Raw genomic sequence first — 26,634 nt, 5'->3', positions numbered from 1 at the left:
GAAACTCATCCCTTAACCACGATGAGGTCGCGTACCCGACATGCTCAACTGCATCAACAACGGGATTGAATATATCAGCCCTCACTTTTCAGAACCATTGTCACCCATACTCCTTGATAAATGAAGGTCTGAGCACTTTTAGCTTTGCTGGTATGGGCAACACATTTGCACTCAAGCTTTTTCCTGCTAAAATTAAAGACCTTGAAACCACAGGTCTGAATCAAACAGGGCTGGATCAGGCCTCCCCAGATATTAGAGATGCCACACCACCTTATGGGAAGACAGATTTTGTCCCAAATTGCTGACATCCATGGAGTATGATCTCCTTACTGCCAGAGCTGCCTGGAAGAGCCTTCCTCCAGCTGCTGGTGCTTCCCAGGGCTGGGCAAGCTTTCACAGTGAGCTCAAAACCCTCTTGCAGGGATGGAAAAACATCTCATGGATCTGGTGCTTTGTTGCTGTTTGTTGTGATGATTCAGAGGAATTAGTGCCATGGGACATAAGGCAAGTGAGGAAATATAGAGAGGGCTGTGGGTTGCCCCATGTCTGCCTTGTGAACCTCCCTTGCTCTTCACCCTCCCTCTGCTCACTTCTGGCAAGGGCTGCTGGAAGGGTTTGGAAAGAGGAATCTAGGAGTGGTTTTAATTCCTGATTTATCTGGTAAAAAGCATTGGAAGCAGCTCAGTTGCACTCATTTAGTATTTTATGTCCCCTCCACTATGCTGGTGGGCTCGGCATCACAGAAAGCCCCACACAGAGCAGGACAGTCCCACTGGGACAAGCACAGCAGGCACAGGGAGTTGGAGCTTTCTGTCTGGTGCACAACATGAACACTCACCTCCAGTCCCAAACCATTCTCTCATCCCTCGGGAGCCCCAGGCAACTCTCACCACAGAGCTCCCTGGCCTCCAGCATCCTTCACTTGCACTGACTTGCTGAGCACAAACACTCACTACTTCAAACACAGAGCGTTCTTAGCTGCACCTTGGATCAACTTTTCCAGCAATACTCGTTCCTAGGAAAAAAAAGTCTTCAGTGAGCACCTTTCCTGCAGCTTGAGCAGGCACTAGAGCACAGGCAGCACTTTGCTGTTTGTGAAGAGGGGGTCAGGCAGCAGGGGCTCATTACCAGAGCCAGAGGGCAACCAGGCAGCATCAAACCCACCAGGAACACCTCCTGCAGAAAGTCACCCTGTCTCTGAATCTTTGTACTTGGTGATCAGTCCCACGCAAGGCCAGAAAGCTGGCTTATTAAAGCATGAACTGCTGAGCCCCTCATTAAATGCCAACCTCATCTTCTCCTGGGGTATTATTTACCCTGCAGATGGGGTTACTGACCCTGGAGCAGCAAAAAGGATTTCTAGCACAGATGAGGCAATTGGGGCACATTTGCCATCCATAGGGTAATACCATGCTGTCTCACAGAGAAGCTGCTTCCCACACACATCAGAAAATATCCAGTATAGCTGCATGCACACAAGGCATATGTTTCTGTATAAGGTATCTATATAGTGTAGCTCCCCTTTCTGCTTTCACTGTGTTTTATCTTTAAATTGGGAGAGCTTTTTAGTAGCAAATCATCAGAGAGGAGCTGCTAGTTACCAAGGAGATTCTCTGATGAATCAGAGACTGACTGGTATAAGACCTAGACAGGCTGTAGCTTCTTAATTTGCAAGACCTTACATTTTAAACAGGGGAAAAAAAGATCCTATCACAACCAACTGTGGACCTCACCAGCAAAAGCTGCTTTTCTTTTTGCCATAGAAGCGAACAACAAGAGCACAGCATGGGAAATCAGTGAGCAGCCAGAGACGAACGGGAGCATCTCTCCAGCACATTCTTGACTCAGAAAAGCAAATACCACCCAAGGACAAAGTGGTCTGATGGAGGTGACTGAGGGAAAGGCTGGGAAGCCCCTGACTTCACACCAGCACGGGCAAGGGTACGCAGGGATGAGTGAGCGCTGGAGAAAGAGCAGCGCGCCTGCTCCCGCACAGCCCTGACATTTCGGGAGGCGGAGGGTGCACGGCCAGCCAGGTGCTGCCTGTTTGTGTGCTGGCCACGGGCTCTGCTCAGTATTGGGACTGCCCCAACCCTGATCTCGTTTTTCTGCCTGACTCCTGCAGCTTTCTTCCAAGGAGCAGGTGAGAGGGATGAACTTTGCCAAATGACAGAGAAGGCACCTACTCCACACCGAGCATCCTGCCCTGATGGAAATGTCCATCATGCCCCAGAGGAGTCACGGCAGCCAAGGATGCACAGGCAGAGCGGATTTCAAGAAGAGTTTTTATAAATGTGGGGAGAACAAGGAGCTTCGTGAAATAAAGTTTGGAGAGAGAAAGCTCAGCTTTTTTTGGGTTGACTTTATTCAGAGGGTCTTCACACCCACTTCCTTCTGACAGCTTGTTTCTGTGTAGTTGCTGAATTCTGGTGCTTTGCCTCTATTTAAAAACCAAAAGTAATTAAAACTTCCTGGGAGCTGTGAAAGCAGCAAGAAATACTTGGACACATTGAGAGACAAGATATTTGGAAGCCTTCTGCTGGTAGATAGGCTGTTTTCCCAAAGGTGGCAACTACAGAAGTATGTAGATGAGAGGGAAAATCTCCCTGTCACATCCCATTGAAATCTCCATTTTAGGCACTGCTACTCCGCTGCTGCTCAGGTAAACCTGATCCTTATGGGGGGAAGCTGCTGGATGGGCTGAGGCATTTGGGATGGGAACAGCGGGAGAACTTAGGGAAGTACTGGGAAATGGAGAGTAAAGCATGTATTAGAGCAAATTCAGGTTCTACTGCTAAGTGTACACTGGAAAAGGATTTCCTGGGGCGATTACATCTGACAAGAGGCTGGCACAAGCCAGGCTTTAACTGAGGAGTCGAGTGAAGGACGTTTTATTAGTCGAACAGTTTCAACTGCTGCTTTGAGTTTAAATTACACTTGTTCATCTGAGGAATGAATTCGCTGTTGGTAGCATTTGTGGGCTGGAGCTAGAGGCTTACAGTAATGTCTAAGTGATGCATATTGTGATGTTTCAACTTATTAGTGTACCCTATGGACCTCATTTGGAAAGCAAAATACTCCGGAATGCTGCAATAGAGACTGAAAACAACATATGGGGTAGGGAAGGGACACAAGAAACACTCCCTGACAGCAAGCTGCTCTCAGAACCACAAAGAAAAACTGCCAGGAAATTCCAGGCTGTGGCTCACAGCCAGGGGGGAACTCACTGTCCATTCCCCTCCAACTTCACACACAGGAGCTCATACAGCATTCACTGGCAGCGCTCCCCAGCTGTGTCAGGCAAGCTAAAGAAGTAGGAGTAACAAATTAAAACAGGCTGCCAGCTTTAATGTACTTATTGGGGCTTCAGGTCTTATTGACTTCATATTTATGATCTGTACTGGTTTTAGGGTGGAGTTGAACTCATTTACATGTTTGCATGTAAAACAGAGAAGGACTAAGGAAGCAGTAACTGCACACAAACTTCCCATAGGCAGAGCACAAACTTCCACACTCTTCCCAGCTTCCAGGCATGGCAGTATACCACAGCAGTGCCATTACCCCAGCCCTGGGCTGGTTGGGAATATCCATATTCCTCAGAATGCATTCAGAGTTCATTTTTCCAAATGTGTACAAGCAGCAGAAGCCGCTGGAACAGGAACTGCATTAAACACAGTGATTTTAATCCACACAGTGGTTTTAATCTCAGAGTAGCAAACAGGCAGGTTAGGGATTTACAAACAGAAAAACTGAGGCAGTGAGCATTTAAATTCTTTGGATAAAAACTTGAAGCTGAATAGAACAGGTGTCCAGATGGGAACTTAAATCTTCACTTGCACTTTGTAATAACATACTCTGGACATTGCTTGCTTGTGATTTTTGCTGCACAGCACCATTGGTCTGAGCACGGGGACCAGCAGTAGCAAAGCCCCTTGTGGTGTGATCCCTGGGCTGGACGAGCAGCTGCACTCTGCCTTCCCTTGTGAATTTTGACTGCAGTAAATGAGTAGGAGATTGAGAGTTGTCTAAACCTAAAGTGGCTTTGGAGTTAGGTTTGCCACCAGCACCATTTGCCTGTGTAAACACCTGGAGTAAGGTCAGGGAAAGAGGTGGGGATTTATGAGGAATGTAAACTGCCAGGTGAAGGGTGGTTTCCACCAAGCAGTGGTTCTTGACAGCACATTTGGTTCCTCCTACTAACCTGGTGTGGGAATGAGGAGAGATTTTGTTAGATAACACTAAAATACAAAGAGACTGGCAGAGCTTGCTCCAGACCTCCACACATTCCTACGTGGTGTTTATCAGTTATTCTCAGCACACAGAGTGTCTGTTGCTGAGCACAGAGTCCAGGCACTGGGGAAACCTATGAAACAGCCATACAGATTAGCTCTCTGTCATAATCCACTCAGTTCCACTGGAGGAAATCCTGCCTTTTCCTAGGAGGCCTTCATTGCACCACTAAAAACCTTTTTACTCTCCAGCAGCCCCTTGGCAGGGCAGGTGGGTTTTGCCTCACAGGGATACCCAGCAGTAGCCTCAGGCACTGGGTCTTTGCCACCCAAAAAATGTGGGTAGATAGATGCCACAAGGTATTTTCCCTGTGTGCCCAGCATGGTGTCCCAGCACTGCCTGACCTCAGCCACTACCCCAGGAGCCCCAAGGCTGCAGTGGGTTGAGTCAGCCAGGTTCAGGAGCAGGACTCAGGACCAGCCTAGCACATCCCTTGCCCTGGAAGGCAAAGCTCCGTGCTGGAACAGCAGGGAGGTGCAGGATCATTCCTGACAACCTTCTCTGAATGACCCACATTGCATCAAGGGCTCTGGAGGGAGCCTGCAGCCAGCGCTCTTCAGATGGGAGCATAGGATTTGCAACATGGGGCCCAAGGGAGACAAGGAGCACAGCCATGGGCAAGGAAAGCAGAAGGCTTCAGCACCTTTCTCACCTTCAAAGCTGGTAATTGTTTCTTATTTCTCTCTCTACTTTTTTAAACGAACTGGAGAAGTCACCCCTTCTCTGTGCTGCTTTGCATGCCAGGTGCAGGCTGCTGGGCAATACCAACACCAAGCACTGAACCTTCCAAGTCCAGTGCCTTTCAGGCTACTATCCAGAATGCCAGAGGCAGCCCAGCAGACTGGAGCATTGCATGTGTCCAGAATGGCCCAACTCCTCTCCCCTTTATCCTTCAGGATCATTTGGTAGGTCAGTGCACCCATAGCCAGGTGCAGGATGTTGTGCCAACAGAGGGCAGGGATAGCAAGGGAGTCTCCTGTTTTTTTGCATGCTTGTCCAGAGGCTGCAAATGCAGAAGTACAGCTGCTTGCAGCACTGCAGGTGAAGGGCAGGTAGAGGCAGCAAAACCCTATCAATCAAGGGGTCTGCATGAGCTTCCTGAAATGATGCATGGGGGGGACATTCCCGAAGTCCCCACTCCCACAGGATTGTCCCTTTGGAACACTGCAGCTCTGCAGTGCCTCTTGGGCTGAGCAATGCTTTTGGCTCATATCTAGTTTAAATGCAACAAGCATCCTCCCCTACGCAGGTGCAAGCCACAAGCACCATTATTCCGGACATATGAGACACTTACAGCAACACTGCCTCTCTCTTAATGGAAGAGAGGCATCACAGCACTAGCTACACCATGGGCCATTAACTTACTGCCAGGCAGATTGATCCCAGACTTTAACATGTGTTTAACTAGAGGTCTAGAGCAGAGATATCGCAGTGCAACTGTAGAAATGCACTTTTACAGGAATAGCTTTAGTGCTGGTTGAACTCAGTGGCAAAGCTGACTCTGGCTTCCATGTGGCCAGGGACTCACATCTGTGTTCCCAGGCAAACACTGTTGGGTGGAATATTTGGTTGTTAACAAAAAGTATGAGGCAGTGTAATTTCATTAAATGTTTCACCAGAAATTAGGCAGAAAATCACTTAAATGTCATTTATGTAAAACTTCCCCAGTACAGAACTGAAGATCTGCACTTCTGATGCAGCCCCACAGATGCTGGTAACTCTTGTGCTTCAGGCACATAGATATTCCTTGCTGGGCTGCATCCAGATCAAGTTGGCTTCACTTAGCACAGCACAGGCACATACCTGCCCCTTACTGCCCAACCATCATCTCCCAGCTGCACTGTTGGGGTGTGCAGGAGGGATAAGAGGCCAAATTTCTATATAATGTCAGTCAGTTTAATTGCAATTTGCTCAGCAGAGCCCTGCCCATTTCTAAAACAGGTCAGTTGTACCCCTCTCTTGGTGAGCTGGTCTTGCTAACTGGTACATGTCCAGCAGCAGTTATTTTCCTCCTGATATCAATGGATTTAAAATTGCCTTTAATTTGAGCTTTCAAAAATCCCACTTTGTTTCTCAGCAATTAGCTTCTGTTCTGGGTTTGAGCTGAACAGTAGCCCTCCACACCAAAGACATGACAAACTGTCCATTTTTTATTCTGCTTTAATTCTTAACTCTGTTTTTGATGTGTAAAGGCTGGTGGGGAGATGAAATGTATCCCATATGAGGGAAGCACCAAGTTAAAACCTCAAGAATGTTTTAAGCCCATCCATGTCCCACTCACATGCTTACAGTAGGGTTTATTCTCTAAAAACTGAAGTCTGATCCCTGCTAACGACACAGTTAATTATCCCTGAGTGAAGCTGTGAGGTTCTGAGGAGCACTGGACATTTCAGAGGCAGGGGAGCCTGTTGGGAAGAACTCCAGCAGTGCCAGATCACCTGACAGGTCTCAGCACTGCAGGCTCCCCTCCAAGGACCAGCAGGTCAGCATTAGGAAGCAAAGGTTGTTCCTGAGATTTTCTGTCAGCACAAGGTCCGAGTGTAGAAGGAAAAGAGCTTTCCCTCCCTCACCTATCTGCAGCCCTCTCACTTCCCACTCAGCACATGTCCATCCTTCTGTGTCCCCCTGCTCTGTCATCTTTATTAGATTTCCTACCCAGGCCTTATTCTACCTCCCCAGCTGTCCTCAAGCTAAGCACTACATCTGACACTGCAAATCGCCTTATTCTCACTGTCTCTTCCCATCCCTCTGCTCTCCATCCCATGGCCTCCTGCCCTCTGTACTGCCCCCACACCAGCTCCAGAGCCATCATGACATTCTTATATGAGGGATAGTGTGCTTCCAGCACCTTGAAAAAACCCTCCAGCCAAACTATTAAAACCATTTAATACCACTTCTGACTGGTACAGGCATTGAACTACTTAAAATAATTGCATTTCTCACTAGTTACAGATAAAACAGACCCTTTTTAATCATTTTTTAATCATTAAGATATGGCCTAATGTGCATTACGAGATTATTAACAGCCCCATAAGTGATATAACAGATACAAGACCAAAAGCTAAGTCATAAATGTTCTCAGATGCCTGTAGATTAATCATTTTATATCTCCATAGGAGCATTCACCAAGGCTTTCCATCATCCTACAGCCTTAAAGCCACAAGACAGCTCTGCCTTTCCTACAGGAGGCAGAAGGAAAGGGAGGCACTTGTTTGCCTCCAAATAGAAGTTGTTGAAAAAGCTGAAACGGGACATAGAAATTTTGATTCTTCATTTTTCTGTTTCACCCAGTGACAAAACAGTGCCTTGGTGTGTCTATCCTCTACAGCAATTATAAAATTAATACTGCTTTTAAAGTGTTTTTTCTTCAGCTCTTTCTTGAAAGTATACATCCTCCTTTCATGGGCTCACACTGTACTGTTTGTATTTTTGAAATTGATTGCAGACTCCTGATCCATAAAAATAAGCAATGCCATCAGCAAAACAAGAGCACAGGTGCTGCTGAAAAATGCAGTCACTGCTCAGAATCTGAGCTTGTGGTTACACAGCCGGAGACAGAAACCCACAGCCTCCTTCCTGCAGCACTGGGGCCGATTTCCCTCCCTTTGGGGATTAAAGAGATGCCCACACAGCAGTGTCTGAGCTCTGTGTACCCCTATCGAGTGCTCTAAGTGCTCAAGAAGCAGCACAGCTTGGTTTTAATTGCATAAGCACACAGCTTCTTCAAACTCCACTCAGGCCCACACTGAAGGATCTGAAGTGGTCTTTAGAGCAGTCACAGCTCCAGATGCATCAGCCTCCTTTGCATACACAGAAGGTGCTTGAGAGCTCCCATCCTTGCTCCTGCAGCACAAATCACAGCGTTTCATTTTATGCTGGTGAATCAAAAGGACCAGTGAATTACTGATGTCAGAGTGGTCAGGGAAAGCAAGACAAAGCTTGAGCAGAAAGGCTCTACCAGAATTCACTGGAAAGCATCAGATGAGTTTAATCCATCTCCTTTTTGTCTTCACAACCACACTCAATGCAGAAGCAGTACATTTCATCAGGGCACCAGTAAGCCACAGCACTGCTCCCAGCCCGGTATCTGCAGGAAGAACCATCGTGTCACACACGAAAACACCCATTCCAGACTGGCCATTTTTGGATTTTTGTTTGCACCTGACACAAGCACTGAGCCACGCTCATAAGTCAGTCAAAGCATCTGCAGCTTCCACAGGCAAACTCATCATGTGGGACAAGTGGCTCACTTGTTCTCACCATGGCTAACGATCATGAACTTGGAGGCTGAAATTTCAGTTCATGCCAGGGAATACAATAATCATCAATAAATTCTGTCCACAAATAACCAGAAAAGTCCTGAGCTGTGCTATGGACCAAGGATGGAAAGAAGACTACTTTATGCCTCAGTTGTTTGTGATCACTCCAACACTCCCAAAATTGGCTACCTAACAATTAGATTTAATGAGTTATTGCTATAGCCTAGCCCAGAACAGCTCAGTGGTATATCATTAGATCTGCTGTCTGACACTACAGACAGCTGCTCCCATCCGAAATCACCCATTGGAGTGCATGCACTTTTTCAGCTAGAGGCAGTGCCTTCAGAGCTTGAGCATCAGGCCAAGACCAACCAGGTACTCAGGTCAGGCAATTAGAACCATTAAAGACCTTCTAGACAGTCCTGCATATGCTGTAAGGAAGGGTTGTTTGTTTAGGGAAGGCAGCCAGCAGGGAAAAGGGAAAGCAAATGCCTCATCCCTGATCAGAAGCATTACAGACTGGAGCTCCCTGTTGTGGGACCATGGCCAAGCTATTGCTTCTCCAAGGACCTGGCCAAAATCCAGCCCTTAAAAAGCATTATCGGTGGCATGTTGTTAGGTGTCCTGAGGAAGAAGGTATTACAGATATGGGTTATCACTCATTATTGCTGTCAATTTTATAGGACAAGTGTCAGCAAAACTCAGCCAGGGCCTCGTGCTTCTGGTGCCAGCAGGAGCCCACAGCCCTGGAAAAGCAGGTCAGGCACCCTCATGCTTGGCACCAGCTGGGGACAGGGCCACTGCTGAGGGCTACCACAGACAAGCCCTGCCAGAGCTCAAATCTGTGTAATTTTATATCTTTCCCAAAACTCCTTTTTCTTCCTGCAGCTTTAACTGAAAGCCCTGACTGTGCTTTTCTCAGTGAGGTGACTCAGTGCCCACATGTATCTTCTCCTGGCTGCACCCTCACATTTTCCCCCCAAGCTACTTCCCCATCAGGGGCATCCACAGGAGCACTCAGGCTCAGTCTCATTCTACAAACCATCTGGTACAGGCAGCATCAATCAGCTTCCCTCAGGCAAGATCTAATTATTAACAGTGGAATTTTCCAAATATTGATTCATTTTAGCCTAAATAATCTCATTCTGTTATTATTGCCTACAAAGCTGGTTCTGCTTCACCTTCCACAATACTTTAAAAGTGACTTAGCTGCATCAAAGGTAACTCACATGTAATAGCAGCAGAGCCAGGCCAGGTTTAGTACAGTCCATCAGCTAAACTGAAACTCCCAGACCCCCACCTGCTCCTGTCAGACAGTGACAGGCATAAATCAATACACTCATTTCTGCACTCCTTGTCCATGACTGCATGCCAGCAACAGGGAGGGAAGTGCATACATTCAGCCTCATTGAATTTTAATGTAGATTACAATGAGCACAAAAAGTGGCATCTTTGTGCAATACAATATACACATTTCACCCCAGAAGGCTGCAATGCAGGGACTAAAAATATTTAGGAAACAATGTACGTATAAATAGGAAATACATCAGACTACTGGACACAGTACCTTGGATCACAAAGAACAGTTTTCCACTTGCTTGCAAGCATTCTTCCCCATGTCCAGCACGTCTCAAAAAAAAAAAAACCAAAAAAACAAACAAACAAAAAAAGCCAGCTCTCAAAATTTCTTGAGCATATCTCACCAAGAAATACCCCAAAACAAAACCCCAAGACTCCCTCTCTCCTGGGTGAACTATTTCCCTGATCTTCATCACCCTTGATCATAGGCACCTGGAACTCACAAGCACCCAGCTCACACTGGGCTGATTGCTCTGAATTGCCATGGTTTCATTAACTTCAACAGATCCCTAATGATAATCAGTGTCAGCTGAGGATGCCAGAGCTGTTTCTGCTATTTGTTTATAAACCCAGGCAGTGTTTGGAGGGACTAGATAAAATAGTTTCATGTTATTTTTCTTATTAAGCCTGAATTTGGGAGGGTGGTAGCCAAAGTTAACTTGCAAGCAAAAGGATTTTCTTTGTAATACACTGATTCTAGCTCTGAAATTCAGGTGTGAGGTTTAGCATCCATTTACTCATAACAACTTCAAGGAACAGCAAGCAGGAGGTAGAAGATGTTTTGGATGTTTTCCTGTTGCTAAGGGAACTTTCTTGGTGGGGGCTCTGTGCTCACCACAGCTGGGTCACTTGGGCTTTGCTTCTCTGAGTAAGGGGTGAGTCATGGCTGGGGAGTAAATCCACAAACTTCCCTAGGAATGCCTTTATTGTGTGCTTCCACTCACATGTGAAAATAAAGATTATTAATAGTAGCTCATAATAAAAAAACCTCTAGCAACTCTATATTAATACTTTCATTAGTAGTCACATGCTCTATATTACCCATTGTATCTAACCTTTCAAATACACACAGGAAAAATAAAGCCACTGTCTTTACCACACATTTTTACAGGTCCTGTTGTTAGGGAACGTCCTGCCAGTAATGTCTTGATGTTACAACACTTTGAATAACACTGCTCTCTAGTTCCCCTCACATGATACAGCCAAACCCTGAGTTACTCAGCACCAAGTCATTTCTGATACTATTACCAGTAACAGACTGCTGTGTGTGAGGCACTAGTGGTGGACATTAGGTTTCAATTTGCTGTCACAGTGATTGCTAAAGAAGAAAGTTGTGCTTATCAATGTTTACCAAACCAGTTGGGTGTGCTGACATACAGGAAGGTGCTGGTGCAAGAATGTGACTCCCATATGACAGTTACATACACTCTCACCTGTAAATTTTGTAGTCCCTTTACACCCTTGTGTACCCTGTCTCTGACAAGCCACCAAAGAAATACCTCCTGGTTTTGTATGTTTGTTTCAGGTTTTTCACATCTTGATTTTGTTTCTACAAATAATGACGAGTTTGACATAGAACCAGGTGTTTTTAGGCTATCATGAAGTGTGGATATTACAGAGGTCCATTACAAGGCTTTTGTTAATGCTAGCAGATATTGTATCTTTCTACTTAAGTCTCCACCTGGATAATCATCCAAATACTTAGTTGAGCTTTCAGAGCCTCATAGGTCTTCAGCACGGCCTGAAGCTGTTCTGATTGCTCATGGGTTGAAGTGGTTACCAGAAGTTTGAATCAGACCCAATTCTGCTCCTTCTTGAAGTTCTGATCAAACCTTGGAGCCAGACAGTAGCAGTTGGTATTTCTCATCTCAGTTTTTCTTCAGCAACCTCATGGGTCCCCTAGTTTGGGCAATACCTGTTCAGTATTGCCCTGGAATATATCAGGAATGGATCCCAGGGACTTGGTAGAGTTTCTGATGAATCAAATAGTTCATCAAGCTGTGCTGAACTGAAGAAATGAGCATTCAGTGACTTGTTTAACTCTGCTCGCCTTCATGTAATGCAGATTTCATCTACGCTTGCAAACTTCTAGATTTTTCATCTGACGTTAACAGAAGAAACTAAGGGTTAAGGGCTTAAGCAATGGAAGTCATTTTTCATGTCTGCTACCACACAGCACTGAGAAAGCTGGAAATGCCACATTCCTCTTTCCTCTCCTGTTCCCCTTGTCAAGGGCTTGTTCTCTTACATGGACTTTAGGACCTGGACTGCCTATTTCTTCATTTTGCTGTCAGACAGTTCTGCAAGTGTTAGAAAAACAAAAGTCCAAGGTACCACTGGCAGCCACCCAGGAAGAGGGAGCTGCAGGTTTGGTGCCTGCCAGAGCCCTCATCCAGGGACCCGGCATTCTCAGTGCCAGGACCTCTGGCTCCAGCCTCCTGTTGGGGTGTTTAGAGGACCCTCTCAAGGAAACCAGGCAGGTTTTATTTTGTGAATGTAAATCACCATGAAGGAATGGTGGGGGCTGAGTTCCTGCTGTGGAGCCTGAAGGCAGTCAGAGGTTAGGGGTTTAGGCTGCCTGGTCCTGCCTTGCTTGACTCCTGGCCTCTTTGCTTAGGTAAACAATGCAGGCTGATCGCTGCATGATGCCTTTCCTCAGGCATATGGCTGCTTTCTTTTAAAGCCTTCTTACTACGGAAGTTTACAAGTGCCAAGATAAGCATTTAATCCTGCAGGGCTTGTGTTCAGCACGGTCAGACCATCTGCAGAAGCACTGCTGCTCGTGCCAGAGCACCCACACCAGCAGGACAGCTCAGACAGCTCACTTCAAGTGCCTTTAAGCAGTGGATATGGGGACCAAAATTTAACCCAAGACCCTCAAATGAGCATTTGACTTGATAACCCACTGATTTGGGACCTGCTCAGGCCCTTTGATATTTGTCTGGCTGCCTCCTCCAGGCAGGCTGCCTTGCAGCAAGTCCTCATCATTCATTTTAAAGGAGACATGCCAGGACCTGCATTACAGTTGAGATTTTAGCACCCTCTGAGCCTCCGGGCTGGACAGTCTTGCAGTGCTCTTCTCCCACCTCTGCTCACCTCACTGTTTTGCAACAGCCACTAGACAGGGAGGATGCTGGGATGTTATTAATTTGTGGATCTCAACAAATGCAGAGGGTGTCTTAAGGTCAAGGATCCTCCATACCCCTACAGCATCCCCTCCTCCAGAGATGTGTTGAATTTATCAACACAATCTTTTAATATTTCACAGAATCATTTAGGTTGAAAATGACCCCTAATATCGAGTCCAACCATTAATTCAGTACTGCCAAGTCCATGATTAAATGTCCCTAAAATATTTACCATGTCCCCTAGTGTCTTTTGTGAAAATGTACTTTGGCAAACACTTCCCATATCTCATTTTACCCCTGACTTTATAGGCTTTGCCAAGGACGTTGCCTACATGCTGTGTTTGGTGCTTCCATTTGTTCATATATGCTGCTGTTTCCCCAAACATCAAAACATCTCCAGACCTCTATGTAAAAGTCTCTCAAAAGTAGAAGAATGAGTTTTAATACTGCTTCTCATTAGTTTAATGGGAAGTTTTCTTGTTTTTACAGTAAAATAATTGCTGTTGCAATTTATCAGCCACACAAACATAACCTTGTTATGGCTTGGATAGCAAGTAAGCCTTTGCTAGGTGAGCTGTAGTACCCCCTCTTAAGTTTGGGGTGTTTGGCCTTAGGATTCCAAATTATATTCTGAGTTTTCAGACATTCCAAAGCTCGGAAGTTGAGATGAGTTAATACCCAAACCCACCTCTACTCTCGAGGCGGCACCTCTAAGTGAGACCTGATTCCATCAGACAAACGATAAATTTATCTCTTGCTGCCAGCTGTGAAACAGCAGGGAGCTTGAGATGAGCATCCACAGCATTCAGCCCCACAGGCCAGGGTGTTCTTCTTTGTTTCTAGATCTAGATAAAAATCCATCAGCCTTCTGGGAAGGAAAAGGGTGCAAGGGTTAATAGCACAGAAGTGCCACAAGCTGCTAGGTGACTGTTCTGCCTGACATGATGGGACTCTTGTGGAAGCATTGCCTTTGTGGTATTTTAATTATTTTCTTGAGCCTATCTGCAAGAGAAGAGCTAATCTTATGTGATATCAGCCACATAGTCTCAGATGAGAACATGTGGAAATTGTTTATGCTACACCCATGCAACCACCAGAAGAGAGAGTAGCTTTGGGTGTGAAGATTCAATGACAATTCCTCAAAGGCCCTCCCAAAATTTAACCCAAAGCCCTCAAGCAAACAGTGACTTTGTATCCACTGATTATATTTCTAATTATTTATAAAAACAATGACTGATTTCTGAACCAAGACTTACTGAAGATTTAACAGCTTGGCATTTGAGCATCAGTGACTTTGTTTCACTGAATTTTCCCATCCACTCCCTTAATTTGATGTTACCTCCAAACACAGAGTTCCAGGGCTTCACTGTGTCATGAAAAGCTAGCAGGCAGCACATGGTGACATTGGAATAAGGCAGTAAATTGTCACATGTTGTTTGGCCACTGACTGCAGTTGCACATGGCTCGGAGAGGAAATCTCAGAGCAAGATCCTCTGCCCTCCTGTCAATACCTGCATCATGCAGCAGGCCATGGGTTACCTCCAGGACAGACAGAAAATTGAACTCAAAACCAACCTAAATTCATTTGCAAACTTTGTGCTTCTCCAAAACGTGACTTGCTCTAAAGATAATTCCATTTGTTTCCAGATTGCCTTAAAAAACCCTTCACCTAACTTTGACCTCAAATCCTTCTGCTCCAGTAAGAGCTGAGAGAAGATTGTTCTTTAGGACTCCAGCACTTGTTAATTCTCTTAAAGAGATTACTCAAATCTCCTAAACAAATATCAGAATAGATTCTGGATTAAGCATGGGTGCTAAAACGACCTTGCTGATAAAATCAGCATCATCAAACCTCACAGACTGAAGAGGGAAGCCTTGGATGTAATTTTGACTCGGTAGCTACTGTCATGGTAAGTTATCAGACTGCTCTGCATCTCTCTCCCCCGTCTCTAATACTCTTGCAATGTTCCTCGGTAATCAGTACGAGAAGTATCAGATCTTCCAGATCCTCATGGGAAAAGCAATATACTGAGACAGTCACTGGGGCTATGCACCACCCACTCTTTTCTTTCACTAATGCCTATTGCTTTTTCCATTTTGTGTATTTGAGTTGTCTGGTTCGTTTTGGTGTCAGCACGAGGCTGGTTTGTGGAGCGTCCCAATTCCTGTGTTATTCAAAGTGCCATTGATCGGAAGTGGATTCCGTTTGGTGCATTTGGCAAGGTGCCCTGGCACAGGTGCTCAGGCATGTTGCTGTACCCTAGGGTCCAGCACAGACCATCTCCTTTGCCTGCCACCTCTGGGTGATTTCCCTTGTTTGCAAATAATACCCAGAGTTATTTATGTCCTGTGTCTGTGTGCAGTTTCCTCTGCATCTCGCTCGGGTTTCAGAAATAATTAATCCTGAAAGACTGATGTGGATTTTAGCCTTGTAACAGATATTTTCTTAAGAACCAGGAGTGGGTTGGTGAGGTTTGTGTGAAGTATTTTTGTCATTGTGTTGTGGCCAGGAATGAATCCCAGAAATTTTCCCAGGAATCTGTGAAAGCACTTCACAAAAGAGAAGTCATTGCATCACTTTCAACCTACATCTCTTCTGTTGTTGTTCTTTTACAGTTCTTCTACAACCCCATCAGATTTCTCTGCAAGATCTCTAGAGTCTGTAATGGGAAAAATTTTAAATCAAATAAGAATTCACAGGCTATTTAGAAAAATATTCCTTGGAGGGCAAAGTCCCTTCTGAGTGAAGCACTTACATTTACTTCCACATCTCTTTACCCAATTTTCGTTTTAATTTAGTCATTTTCTAATCCTAATTTTCCAGTACTGTGCTTACAATATCTAACCAAATATCATTCATGTGGAAACACGATAAAATTCTGCAACAAGCTGGAACTTATGGCCTCTGAACCCTTGTCACTTTGCTTCTCAACTGTTAACATGTAACTGCCTCCCTCTCCTCAAAAGTATATTAGTCACTGCTCCCTTCCTGAGCACTGTGCTCCATTTCACTGACACAGTTGTCCATTATGGCAAAAGTCTCCCAGTCCCACCAAACTTCAAGGGCACCTGATGCAGGAGTACAACCTTTTCCAAAAGATTTCTTCGTACGCTATTTTTTGGGTTTCCTTCGGTCTTAAATAATTTAATACATTTGAATGTTGACAGTGTGTTGTGTTGTGCATAGAAACAGCAAATAATTGTACTGTGTCAAAATAGTGGGAATAGTGTGATTTGTGCACAGCAGTCAGAACTGAGAAGCTATGCATTGCACACCCTTGACTCCCAAGTAAAAGGATGAGCAATTTGATCTTGTTCCACTAAGGAGGGCTGCCACTTGAACAGGCAGATCCAAAAGCTCCAATTCCATCACACTGCCCCTGGTTCGCCCACTCCGGATGGGGTGGGGCTGGGACTCGCTTCTGTGCAAAGAACACCATGCAGGGGGGCCACGGTGGACCTGGTCCTCTGATCCCAGCTGGGCTCACAGGGATAAAAGTGTCTGTAAGGACCCCAAGCTGAGGCTGAAAGTGCATCTCCAGATGAGGCAGCTGAGAGACACTTTGTACTCAGTGCTGCTGGCTCCCTTCCCTCCACAGCTGCCTCATTCGCTCTCTTCAGGGGGTTAGATTTCTGTGAGCTAATTTAAGGAGAAAAGCCTTTTTAATCCAGTATCTTACAGACTCAGAGTATGTATATTTTTATATTTTGAATAAAATATGAATATTAAGCTCTTTAGGCAGGGACTTTGTCTTCCGAGATCTCTTCAAAGCCCTTAGCATGCTGCTGGTATTACAGGTGTAAATAGTACAAATGATATAATACAGTTTGGATCCCAGAGATCTGTTTCATTGGGAACGGGCTCACAAAGTGTATCTCTTTGTTGGACAGAAAAAGCTCAGGAATGAGGAGGGCTTTCCCAGAAGTTAGTGCTGAGCCTTGACCTGGAAGAACTTGGGGTCAGGAGACTGGTTTGATTTAGGTTTCCTCATAGTTCATGAGGTTCTTCTTGCTTTGGTTCCAGCAGTAAGAAAGGGACAGCCTGCCCAAGGAACAAAAATACAGTTTAGCATACAGAGCTCTCCTTTGAGAAGTGGATGAGAGCTGTTTAACCCTGCCAGATAACAGCGTGTAGTAGCTCAAGGCAGAAACGGAGAATGAATTCCCCAGCCAGATGAAGGCAAAGAGGGGAAAAGGACTTAAGAAAGTAAAACCTTTGTAGAAAAGAATATATTATTAACTGAAAAAGTAATTTAACAGAATAGTAATGTTCTCATACCACTGAGCAAATCTAATACCAACTCTGCAAATTTAATAAAATCGCTGCAAAGGCAGAGAAGTTCAATCTCAAGTGCACTCTTCTGAGGCTGAGGCCAATGCCCATTAAGTACAATAAAAATACTTCATCAGCTTCAACACCAGCTGGATCAGGTGTCCACTGGATTTGGATTCTCAGTGGCTGTTATTGTCTCTACAGGGTAATCCACTCAAACTTGCCATGGCGATTAAAGTAACATCCAATTTCCACAACAATATAAGCAAATTCTCAGTATGGAATAATAACATCCTTTAGACTGGAAAAGACCTTTAAGATTATCAAGTCCAGCCACTAACCCAACACTGCTGAGTCCACCACTAAACTATGTCCCTACATGACCCCTCTACACCTCTTTGAAACCCTTCCAAGGCTGATGACTCAATCACTTCCACGGGCAACTTGTTCCAGGGCTTGTCAACACTTTTGAAGAAGGAATTTTTTCTAATAGCCATTCTAAACCTCCCCTGGCACAACTTGAGGCCGTTTACTCTTGTCCTCTTGCTCTTCTCTTGGGAGAAGAGACCAACCTCCACCTGGCTTAAACATCCTTTAAGGAGGCTGTAGAAAGCAATAAATGTCCCCTACACACACCCTCCAGCCTCCTTTTCTCCAGGCTAAACTCCTGCAGCTCCCTCAGCTGCTCCTCACAGGACTTGTGCTCCAGCCCCTTCCCCAGTGCCATTGCCCCTCTCTAGACCTGCTCCAGCCCCTCAATGTTTTTGTTGTAGTGAAGGACACAAAACTGGACACAGCACTCGAGGTGTGGCCTCACCAGTGCTGAGTACAGGGGGACAATCTCTGCCCTGGTCCTGCTGGCCACACTGTACAAGGTGAGATGTCCTTGGCCTTCTTGCCCACCTCTGACTCATGTTTGGCTGGCTGTTGACCTGTATCCCCTTTTCTGTCCCCCGACCTGTCCTTTTCTGGCAGGCACCTTTCCATGCCATAATCCATGCAGAATTCAGCAGGCTGCAATGTACATGGAAAACTCTGGCCACTCACTGATATTTCACCCAGCTATCTTGGTTTATCACTTTTTGCAGGTCTCAGCAATGTCTCCCAGTTGAGTGTTCCATTAACTTTTTCACCTCTTACTTCTTAAAAAAGCCCAGAAGTAATCTTAATCCGCCTTATCTTTCTATGCTATTATCTTGCTGCCTTCCTGGTGCCTTCACTCAGAGACTTTGTGGAACTGTGTTTTTTCACTTAGCCCAAAATTGGCTTGGAGGAAGACAGTGCAAAGAGCTACTTGAACAAACTAGAAACAGAAATTAAAGCCTTAGTTTGTGCCTGATTTTAATTCAGATCAGATTAGAGCAGGTTTTGTTTTGCTGCATTTTACTAGAAGGGAACATTTCTCATTTGAGGTAGGAGATTGATTCCTATTAGATCCTCCCTTTAGATTAGTCCCTTGGATGATCCACACACTCTGGCCTACTGGGACCAGCAATTAACCCAAACCTGTCAACTCTGGAAAGAATGTCACCATGACATCAGTGGTATCCTTTCCCCTGATGAACTCAGGGTGTCTGTAATGAAAAAAAGGAGGTGTAAGATTGGCAACAGTTTAAATAAAAATGACCAGGAAGAAAAGGTAGAAAATCTACTTCCTTTAGCATGGGATTGAAGTAATTTTGTGGATCATACATCTGTTATAGCTTGCTGTATTAATAAATGCAGTACAGAAGCTTTCAAGTTCAAAGCAAGTCTCTCAGTTTATTGCTTCAGAAAGTACAGCCCAAAAGCTATTGATCTATTTGTACAGATAAGCACCCCACAGAGTTATCAAAATCAATGCAAACACTCAGGCAAAAATTCAATGCAAATAATAATAAATAAGTACAGGCCCAGGAAATAGAAATGTAAGACTGAAAACTAATTGAAATTCTGACCCAAAGAATAGCTCTTTATATGCATTTCTTCAAAGGCAATTCCAAGAAGGGGAAAAAGAGTGCAAAAAGTGGTAATTTCAAGGTGGTAGAAAAGAAGAGACAAGCAGCATCCAGAGCAAAGGAGATGGGAAAGGGCTAGGAAGTGATGGAAGTAACATTGGATTTTTAAAATTATATTTAATATATATGAATTTAAAATAACTTTGTACAAAACAAGATCTAATTTTGTACCAGTGTTCTTTTCTGAGTTCAAGAAATATTTTGACATGAAACCTGTTTCTGTATTGCTGAGCCATTTTCATCTGCATTGATTGTCTCTGAAGCTGCCAAGGAACGGGATGGGATGGGATGGGATGGGTCTGGGCCAGTCACCACCACCAGTCTTTAAAGTACATATCAGCCAGTTCATCAGTTCAGGATTCCTGCTGATGACTTTATGGTAGGGATTGGGTCATGCCTATCCTGAAATCTGAAATTATTTCAATTCTTCTTCAAGGCCTGCTGAATTCCAAGAGCTCCAACTGGACTGTGCTGGGTACAGCAGTACAGAAAGGCCATCCCCAGCCCCGAATAACTCACAACTTGCTCTAGTTTCATTTCAGGTGTGGCCCAGGCAGAAATATACAGGCAGGTTCAGACCAAGTGCTGCCTCACCCAGTACAGTGCATTACATCTTACCATATAAAGTAAATCCCAGCTGTGAACAGCCCTGCTTTGCTTGGCTTTAAATGAGGAATGGCAACAGTGTGGTTTTCTGTGGAAAAATGGTCACAAGACATGTATAATTTCATCCCATCCACTTTAGTGTGGAGAGCTTGCAAAATTTACAATTATTACCAGCTAAAAATTTTCATTTAGCCTGGGAAAGATGAGTCCTTCGGGAGAAGTTCATCAGGTTTCACCAGAAAGAGTTAAACTTTTCCTAAAATCAAGAAATAGGCTCCATTGCAGTCAGTAGAACAGACATATGTCTTGTGCACTGTTGCTGAGAACATCAGATGTGAATCAGCACTGCCTCGTCCCAGGTAGGCTCATCCCAGGTTGGCTCATCCCAGGCTGGCTCACCCCAGCCACCAAGTGCCTGCTCTCGCTGTGGGCAGCCTGAGCACACCAGGAACGTGAGCAAGCAGGAGTTTGGCAGCAGGCTGCAGAGCAGAGCTCCTTGGTACAGCCACATGCACACGGACAGAGCCAAGAGCTGCCATCTCTGCAGAGGTGACAGGGCAGTCACTCTGCTGGTACAGACTGCGAGGTCAGCAGAGGTGCCCTGATGGACACTGACCCTGGGCAGTAACAGCCAAGAGAACAGATCCAGGTGATGGTGAGAAGGAACAGAGTGGGGAGAGGCAGCAAACACCAGGCAAATGGGAGAGGAGAGGAAGATAAGGAGTGACCTCAGGTTACCACGCACAGTATTTAAAAGAAACAGGGAAGATTAAGCTCTCTTTGACATGGAACATAATTAAATGGTGGAGCTTCTTGACAAAAGACCCAGCGAAAGTGACAGCGGGAAATGACCTGGGGCAAAGACCAGCTCTGAAACCTGCCAAGCACAGGATACCAGGAGGGTCTGAAAGGTCCCACAGGCTGCTCACAGTCCTCCTTGCAGCTTGGTGCAGGTTCATCCATATCTGCTATTCCTCACACCCATCCCCAAGCACCCGTCAGCAGGTGCTCAGCACTGAATGTGCTGGACCTGGGTTTCATCCAGCTCCCAGCTCCTTAAATACTTTCCAGGTGGAAGAAGCAGAGGGCAGGCCACAGGCTGATATAATTCAGCTCCACTGAAATCAGACCAGACAATCCTGGAGGATGGGGAACACTACTGAGTTTCATACACGGTCCAAAGGAATCTTAGGGAAAGAAAGAGAGAGAGGGGCTCAAAATCTAAAAACATTTTGATAAAAAAACCAAGACATTGTCAAAATATCAATCTGAAGCCAAGATTTGGCCAGATCTGCTCTTGTTTAACCTTCAGCATGAGGTCAGGTCTCAATCTTTCTATTCTTGGTAACAGCTGATGAATGCAGTGTAACAAGGTATTACTAAACATCTGCCCAGCTCTTAGATTAATATGGAAGAGAATTAATGGAGGTCTTAGCACGTTCATATTTTCTAATTATGGCAGATGACTTTATTTATAGAAATAATAGAGAGAATGGAAATTGTCACTGACACCATGTCAATATAGGTAACGAAATCCAATCGTTTAATTGCATTAAATTTGGCCACGGAGTCACATCAATACAGGGCCCTCCTTAGTCAGAGCAGTTCAATGGTCACTACAAACTTTATGTTAGAAAGCTATTAGGATTAATTTTCAATGAATCATGAGGAAAATAAGTCATCTCAGACATACCTATTCCTGTGCCTCTGACCCTGAGAGGGAAAGGGCTGGGGGCAAAGCTTTCCACCACAAGAGGGGAAGGCCACTGCCCCTTGAGCAGCTGATTTTCATGCTCTTCTCTGGACAAACTTTGCTTTCAGTCCCCAGAGCATCCAAAATAATGAAATAGCACTGAAACTGAGGCCTGTGCTCTGTTTCAAATGTCACTGGCTATGGCTAAGCTAGCTCCTGCAGCAGCTCTGGTTCGTGCAGTGCCTGCCTCTCTACTACAATAAAGTATCACCAGTGCTTCTGTGGGAATGGTGAAACACTGCACCACTGAGATAAATAAAGCATAATGTTAAACCTTGATATATTTACACCTCCTAAGAGAGGGGAAAGAAGCCTATAAAACTCCGCTAAAGGAGCCAGTTGTTCAGATCATCTCTAGCTTGATAGGTAAACACTGCAGCCTGTTTCTATTGGGACGTGCTGGTGCTGGTCTTAGAGAGCAGTTGGGGTTTAAGAAGGCTTTGCACTGTGTGGCTGTTTCTTGAGGGTTTAAAGTACATTTCATAATGTTCAATTCAGACAGGTAGCCAGGGAAGTTTGGATCTTTCCTCCCAGGAGCAGGGAAAAGTAAAACAAGGCTACAATTACGGTGACAGCTGGTTTGTCACACACAGGGCATTGCTAGTAATTTTGCTCCTTACACATTGAAAGAGATCTGGAGTGATGCTGAAAAGCCAAGGAAGTTCTCTAGTTCTCTCTTGTTCTTCCAAAATGTGTTTCCTAATCCATTCTGGTCTTCCAAAGCTATCAGTCTGAATTAATGAAAACAGAGCAAGGGAATGATACAATTTCTATTAATTATAGAGGCAGGTTTGTGCAATAAACTGAATTCATATCCCTACAGTGCTGCTTAAGTACCTATAATTCAGCTGCCCTGCTCAAAACTGCAGCATCTTCTTCACATTGTTTTACAAATTAGCAAACCTGGAATCAGCAGCTGTGTACAGTGTGATGACATTTAGTTTAACTGCGGGGGATCTGAGCTGCTGAAATCCACGGGTGGTCCTCCAAGTGCCGCTTTTTGCTGTGATTGACTTACATCTCCCAAATTAAGTGCTCCTAGATCAGCTAAATGTTTTCCACAGAAGTGAAAATATAGACACTTAGGAAATAGTATCAGTTACTTATTGTGACTGCTGATACTCTTCCGAGTACTGCCAAGCTAACACTTGGGGGATTGCCCTTTCAAAGACGAGCAGAAAGGGGGGTCAGGGCACTGCTGGAATGAATCTGACCTTCCAGCTCAGCCAATTGGTTTGTGTTTACAGCAGGGTACATGGAATAGGAACCCACACATGGATATTTTTGCCATACCCATACTCCATTTATTTTGTGTATCATAATCTGCAGAACAGAACTGGATGTGCTGTCTCCTAGTCAGCCCTTTCTCTCCCACCACCAGTGTTAGTGTCTTCTGGGGGGACTGACAGTAGCAATGGGCTGGATGAGCATCTTCTGTCACATCAGACCAAGCCTGGGACAACAGAGCCTCAGGAGGACCTACCTGCCGAAAGCGCTGCTGCTCCAGGTGCGGTGAAGGAAGTGAGAGCTTTGGAAGTGGTGACAGACAAAAAGCAAGGTTCCTGGGGGCATAAGGAAAGCTGGAAAGGTGCAGAGCAATAGTCATTCTTGTTCCACTCCTGCTTTCCACTTTCCAGATTAAATAAACTTTGCTTTTCTCTGCACTGAGTGAGAGGAAGCAAATTGCTGCTTCCCAGTTGGCAAATGTGTTTGATAGCAGAACTCCTTCACCAGCAAACTGGTTTGACTGGGGAGCACTCTGGTAATGGAAACACTCCAGTAGCAACATTTTCTATCCCCTGTAAGGTGCCAGTAGCAGACCACTCTGGTTGAAAACATGTTCTGATTGCAAATGACTCCACTAGGCTACAGAAAAAACAAAAAGGCACTTTTCTGAGCTATGGTGCAAAAGGTTGATTTTTTTAACTACTCACAGTGCTGCTGGTGTTACATTTAAAGCATCTGACTCAGGGATTCGAGTGGAAAGGTGATAAAATCCTTGACTTTGATTGAATTTCCATTGTGGCGAAAGGTAAAAATAAATACAAACACTATGAAGAAATAGGAAAGGCTACTATTGGACAAAATGTTTCACATCATTTTTTTAAATCTGTACAGATACTGAAAAAAAAATCTCTTTTTTTTGCCTTGAATGAAGGTCAAAAATCATCTTTCAAGCATTCTTTCAACAAGCATTATGTTTAAATACTGAACCGCCTGCCAGTTTAAAGAATATATTTCTTCAATTACATCCAACATCAGTGCAGCTGTTAGCATTCCCCGAGGGACCACTGAAAACTGAAGAAATACCTTTGCTGTGGTGCTGACAGGCTCTGTGGCATTGCCCTGGCCCTTTGCTTGCTTCTGCATTCAGCTGCTGACCTCGCAGGTGTAAATAAGAAGAGAATCAAGTACCCAGTCTCTTCTGAGTACATATCAGAGAGCACTGGAATGACAGACTTCATTAAGCTTGCACAGCAGCTTTAAAAGAAGAATTTTGAGAAAGCAGCTCCAGTGTAAGGAAGAAGAGCATGTGTGGGTGAAAGTTAAAATTTTCACCCTATACAATAAAAGTGCAGTTCCTGATAATTTTGAATTATTACTATGAAATCAAGAGGAGATAAAAGCCCTCTGAACATATTAGGAGTAAGACTACCAGCTTTTATTTACCTAGTACACTGTATTAGAGAGAGAGCCACACACTTTACAAGTCATGAGCAGGGCATTAGCTGTTACCTTCACATGTTTCCCTACAGGTATGTCTGCTTAAATGATCCAAACAGTTTGAAGAATTCCAACACCAGCTTTTAGGAGCAAGGGAATATCTCCATATGAAAACCATTTTTGGTTACCTTAGCAGCCTCCTCAATCACAAGCTCTGCTGTAAAGCACCTTTATAATGGAAATGGACTTTGGGATTTCAAGGTCAATGTGACAACACAGTTTTTCTGCATTTTGATTCAAATGTAATTCACATGATCACTGAGGCTCAGAGGCTCTTAAGAGAGATGGAGGCAGGAAGAACGTCCACAGAAACATCAATTTGGGTGAAAATTAACATGTAATTGTTAAACTGTCCTAAAGAGCAGAGAATACAGACATAACACCTATGGTCTGATTTTCAGCATCTATTTCCTTGTTTCATTAGTGGCAGTATCAAACGCTGAGTAAAAGCCTTTTGTTGTTTGGAAGAAGGTGGGTGGAGGCTGGCCAAATGATGGACACCTTAGAGACAGAGACCAGGGAAGGTGAGATGGTGCAGGCTGTATCTGTGGGAATTATTTGAACAGATCCCATCTGTGTGGCACTCAAGGATAGGGGCAAGCTCTTGCTCTCTGGGCAGGTCTCCTATGTGTCTTCAGTGCACATTTTAGCAGCCAGAATATGTTTTTATTCTCCTCTGTGGCATTTGGTGTGTTAGGACAGTGATTTCTGCCTTGATCCTGATCGTTCCTGTCATTCAGCAACTGCTGGGTGGCCGCTGGCCAGCATCAGCAGCATGGCCCATGACAAAGCCAGCAGTGTGGAGAGGTGATTGATCCCAGGGAGGTGCCACAGGGCTCTCCAGCTTGAAAGTGTCCCCAAAACAGAGGTGGGATGTTCCTCTGGCTCTGACTCCTTGGTGGTGAGGTGTTTTTGAGCCTGCAGCACATGAACCACTTTGCGCTTTGGGAGGTCCTTCTTACTCTAAGTGTTGGTCCCCAACACACAAACGAGCTTCCCCTGAGCCTCAGAAAGGGGGTGGTGCACAGAGCTGCTGGAGGAAAGTGGGGGCTTTTTCCCTGAAGGAAGGTACATGCGTGGACCTCACACATCCACACATGGGACACGTGGCCTGTCCTGGACACTGCCCCTGTGTAAAGCTGTGGGAGGCAGGTGGGAAGAAACCCACCCTCCCTGAGCTGCCCATGCACAACCTTGAGGTTCTCCCCAGCAGTGGTGGGGATCAGGATGGTGCTGAAATAGTGGGATTTAGAGAGTTTAGAGACCTGAATTAGGACCTCTCCTGGATCTGCAGCCTGCCCTGGTCAGCACAGCCAGATGCAGTCAGGTGTACCCGCTTGTAGGGGAGAAGCTGTTCGGTGCCAGACCTCTCACTGGCTCTCCCAGAGTGGCAATTCTCACTGTGTAGCTTGCACTGGAACTCCAGTACTGAGATGGGTATCTTCCCAGAGCTATTACAAAATAACTTCCCACGAATAGCCCAGCAACCCAAAATCTATTCCTGCAGCCTGACAATTTCAGTGTGTTGCCAGCTCACAGCTTTGCTGCCACCCATTCCTTAAGGCAGTTTTGCCCAGCACTGTTGAAAAGGAAAACACTCACTATGCCCTGGGGGAAATGAGGCATGGAAGTCCCGTCATCACTGACAGAAGTTTTGTCTCTAATTCCCCATCTGCTCTTCTGAATGTTAACCTACAGTGCTGGCACATCAACTTAAATGATAAATAAGAATTCCAAGCAGGAAGCAATAAAATATTAGTCAGATAGGCTGGTGGTGTCTGCAAAAATGTGGAGTGGATGCTCATGTTTCAAGGAAGAGAAATTATAGGACAAAATGATGTTGTTATGTTACACTGATCAAGGGAAAATGCTGTCACAGAATATGACAAAATAATGCTCAAATCCAGATTTATTTATACCTTTAACACATATAGAATCCTGCACAGTTCCTCCTTCTTATTGTTACTTGTGTTTAGCAGCTGAGTAAAATAGCACACAAGGCAAGAAATCTGTGAGGAGGGTAATAATGTGATGCATAGTGTTAACTTGCTTGTTTTGGAAATATCCATTTATCTTGGTTAAATAGAAGCTTGGCCCAAGTACTAAGCCAAGTAATCATGATTAGGGAGAGAAAAAGACATTCACCTCCTTGGAAGCTCAATACTTTTCAACAGTAATAGCACTGCAGTGACATTGTTCAGAGTTGGATGCTTTGCAGTAATTAATACACATTATTGTCATATGA

At 44.9% G+C, this 26,634-nt stretch overlaps 1 protein-coding gene across 10 annotated transcripts in view; it reads left to right on the top strand.

The window, feature by feature from the left end:
- Positions 1 to 26,634, top strand: part of KCNMB2 (potassium calcium-activated channel subfamily M regulatory beta subunit 2) — a 142,672-nt gene that overhangs the window by 88,946 nt on the left and 27,092 nt on the right. Inside the window, exons 1-2 of one of the 10 annotated variants that reach the window (XM_032119563.1) lie at positions 1,650 to 1,941; positions 2,126 to 2,662. The exons of 5 other annotated variants lie outside the window; for them this stretch is intronic. In XM_032119563.1, the coding sequence (XP_031975454.1) occupies positions 2,589 to 2,662 (74 nt within the window). In that variant the 5' untranslated portion in view covers positions 1,650 to 1,941; positions 2,126 to 2,588. Of the gene's footprint in view, positions 1 to 1,649; positions 2,663 to 14,819; positions 14,947 to 26,634 lie in introns of those variants that run through there. 4 more of the 10 variants (XM_032119562.1, XM_032119564.1, XM_032119561.1 and 1 more) reach the window with 4 other exon arrangements.

Source organism: Corvus moneduloides, chromosome 10, assembly GCF_009650955.1.
Source record: "Corvus moneduloides isolate bCorMon1 chromosome 10, bCorMon1.pri, whole genome shotgun sequence".
NCBI lineage: Eukaryota > Metazoa > Chordata > Aves > Passeriformes > Corvidae > Corvus > Corvus moneduloides.
The sequence above is the reverse complement of the archived record's forward strand: the minus strand, read 5'-3'. Positions and strand labels throughout refer to the sequence as shown.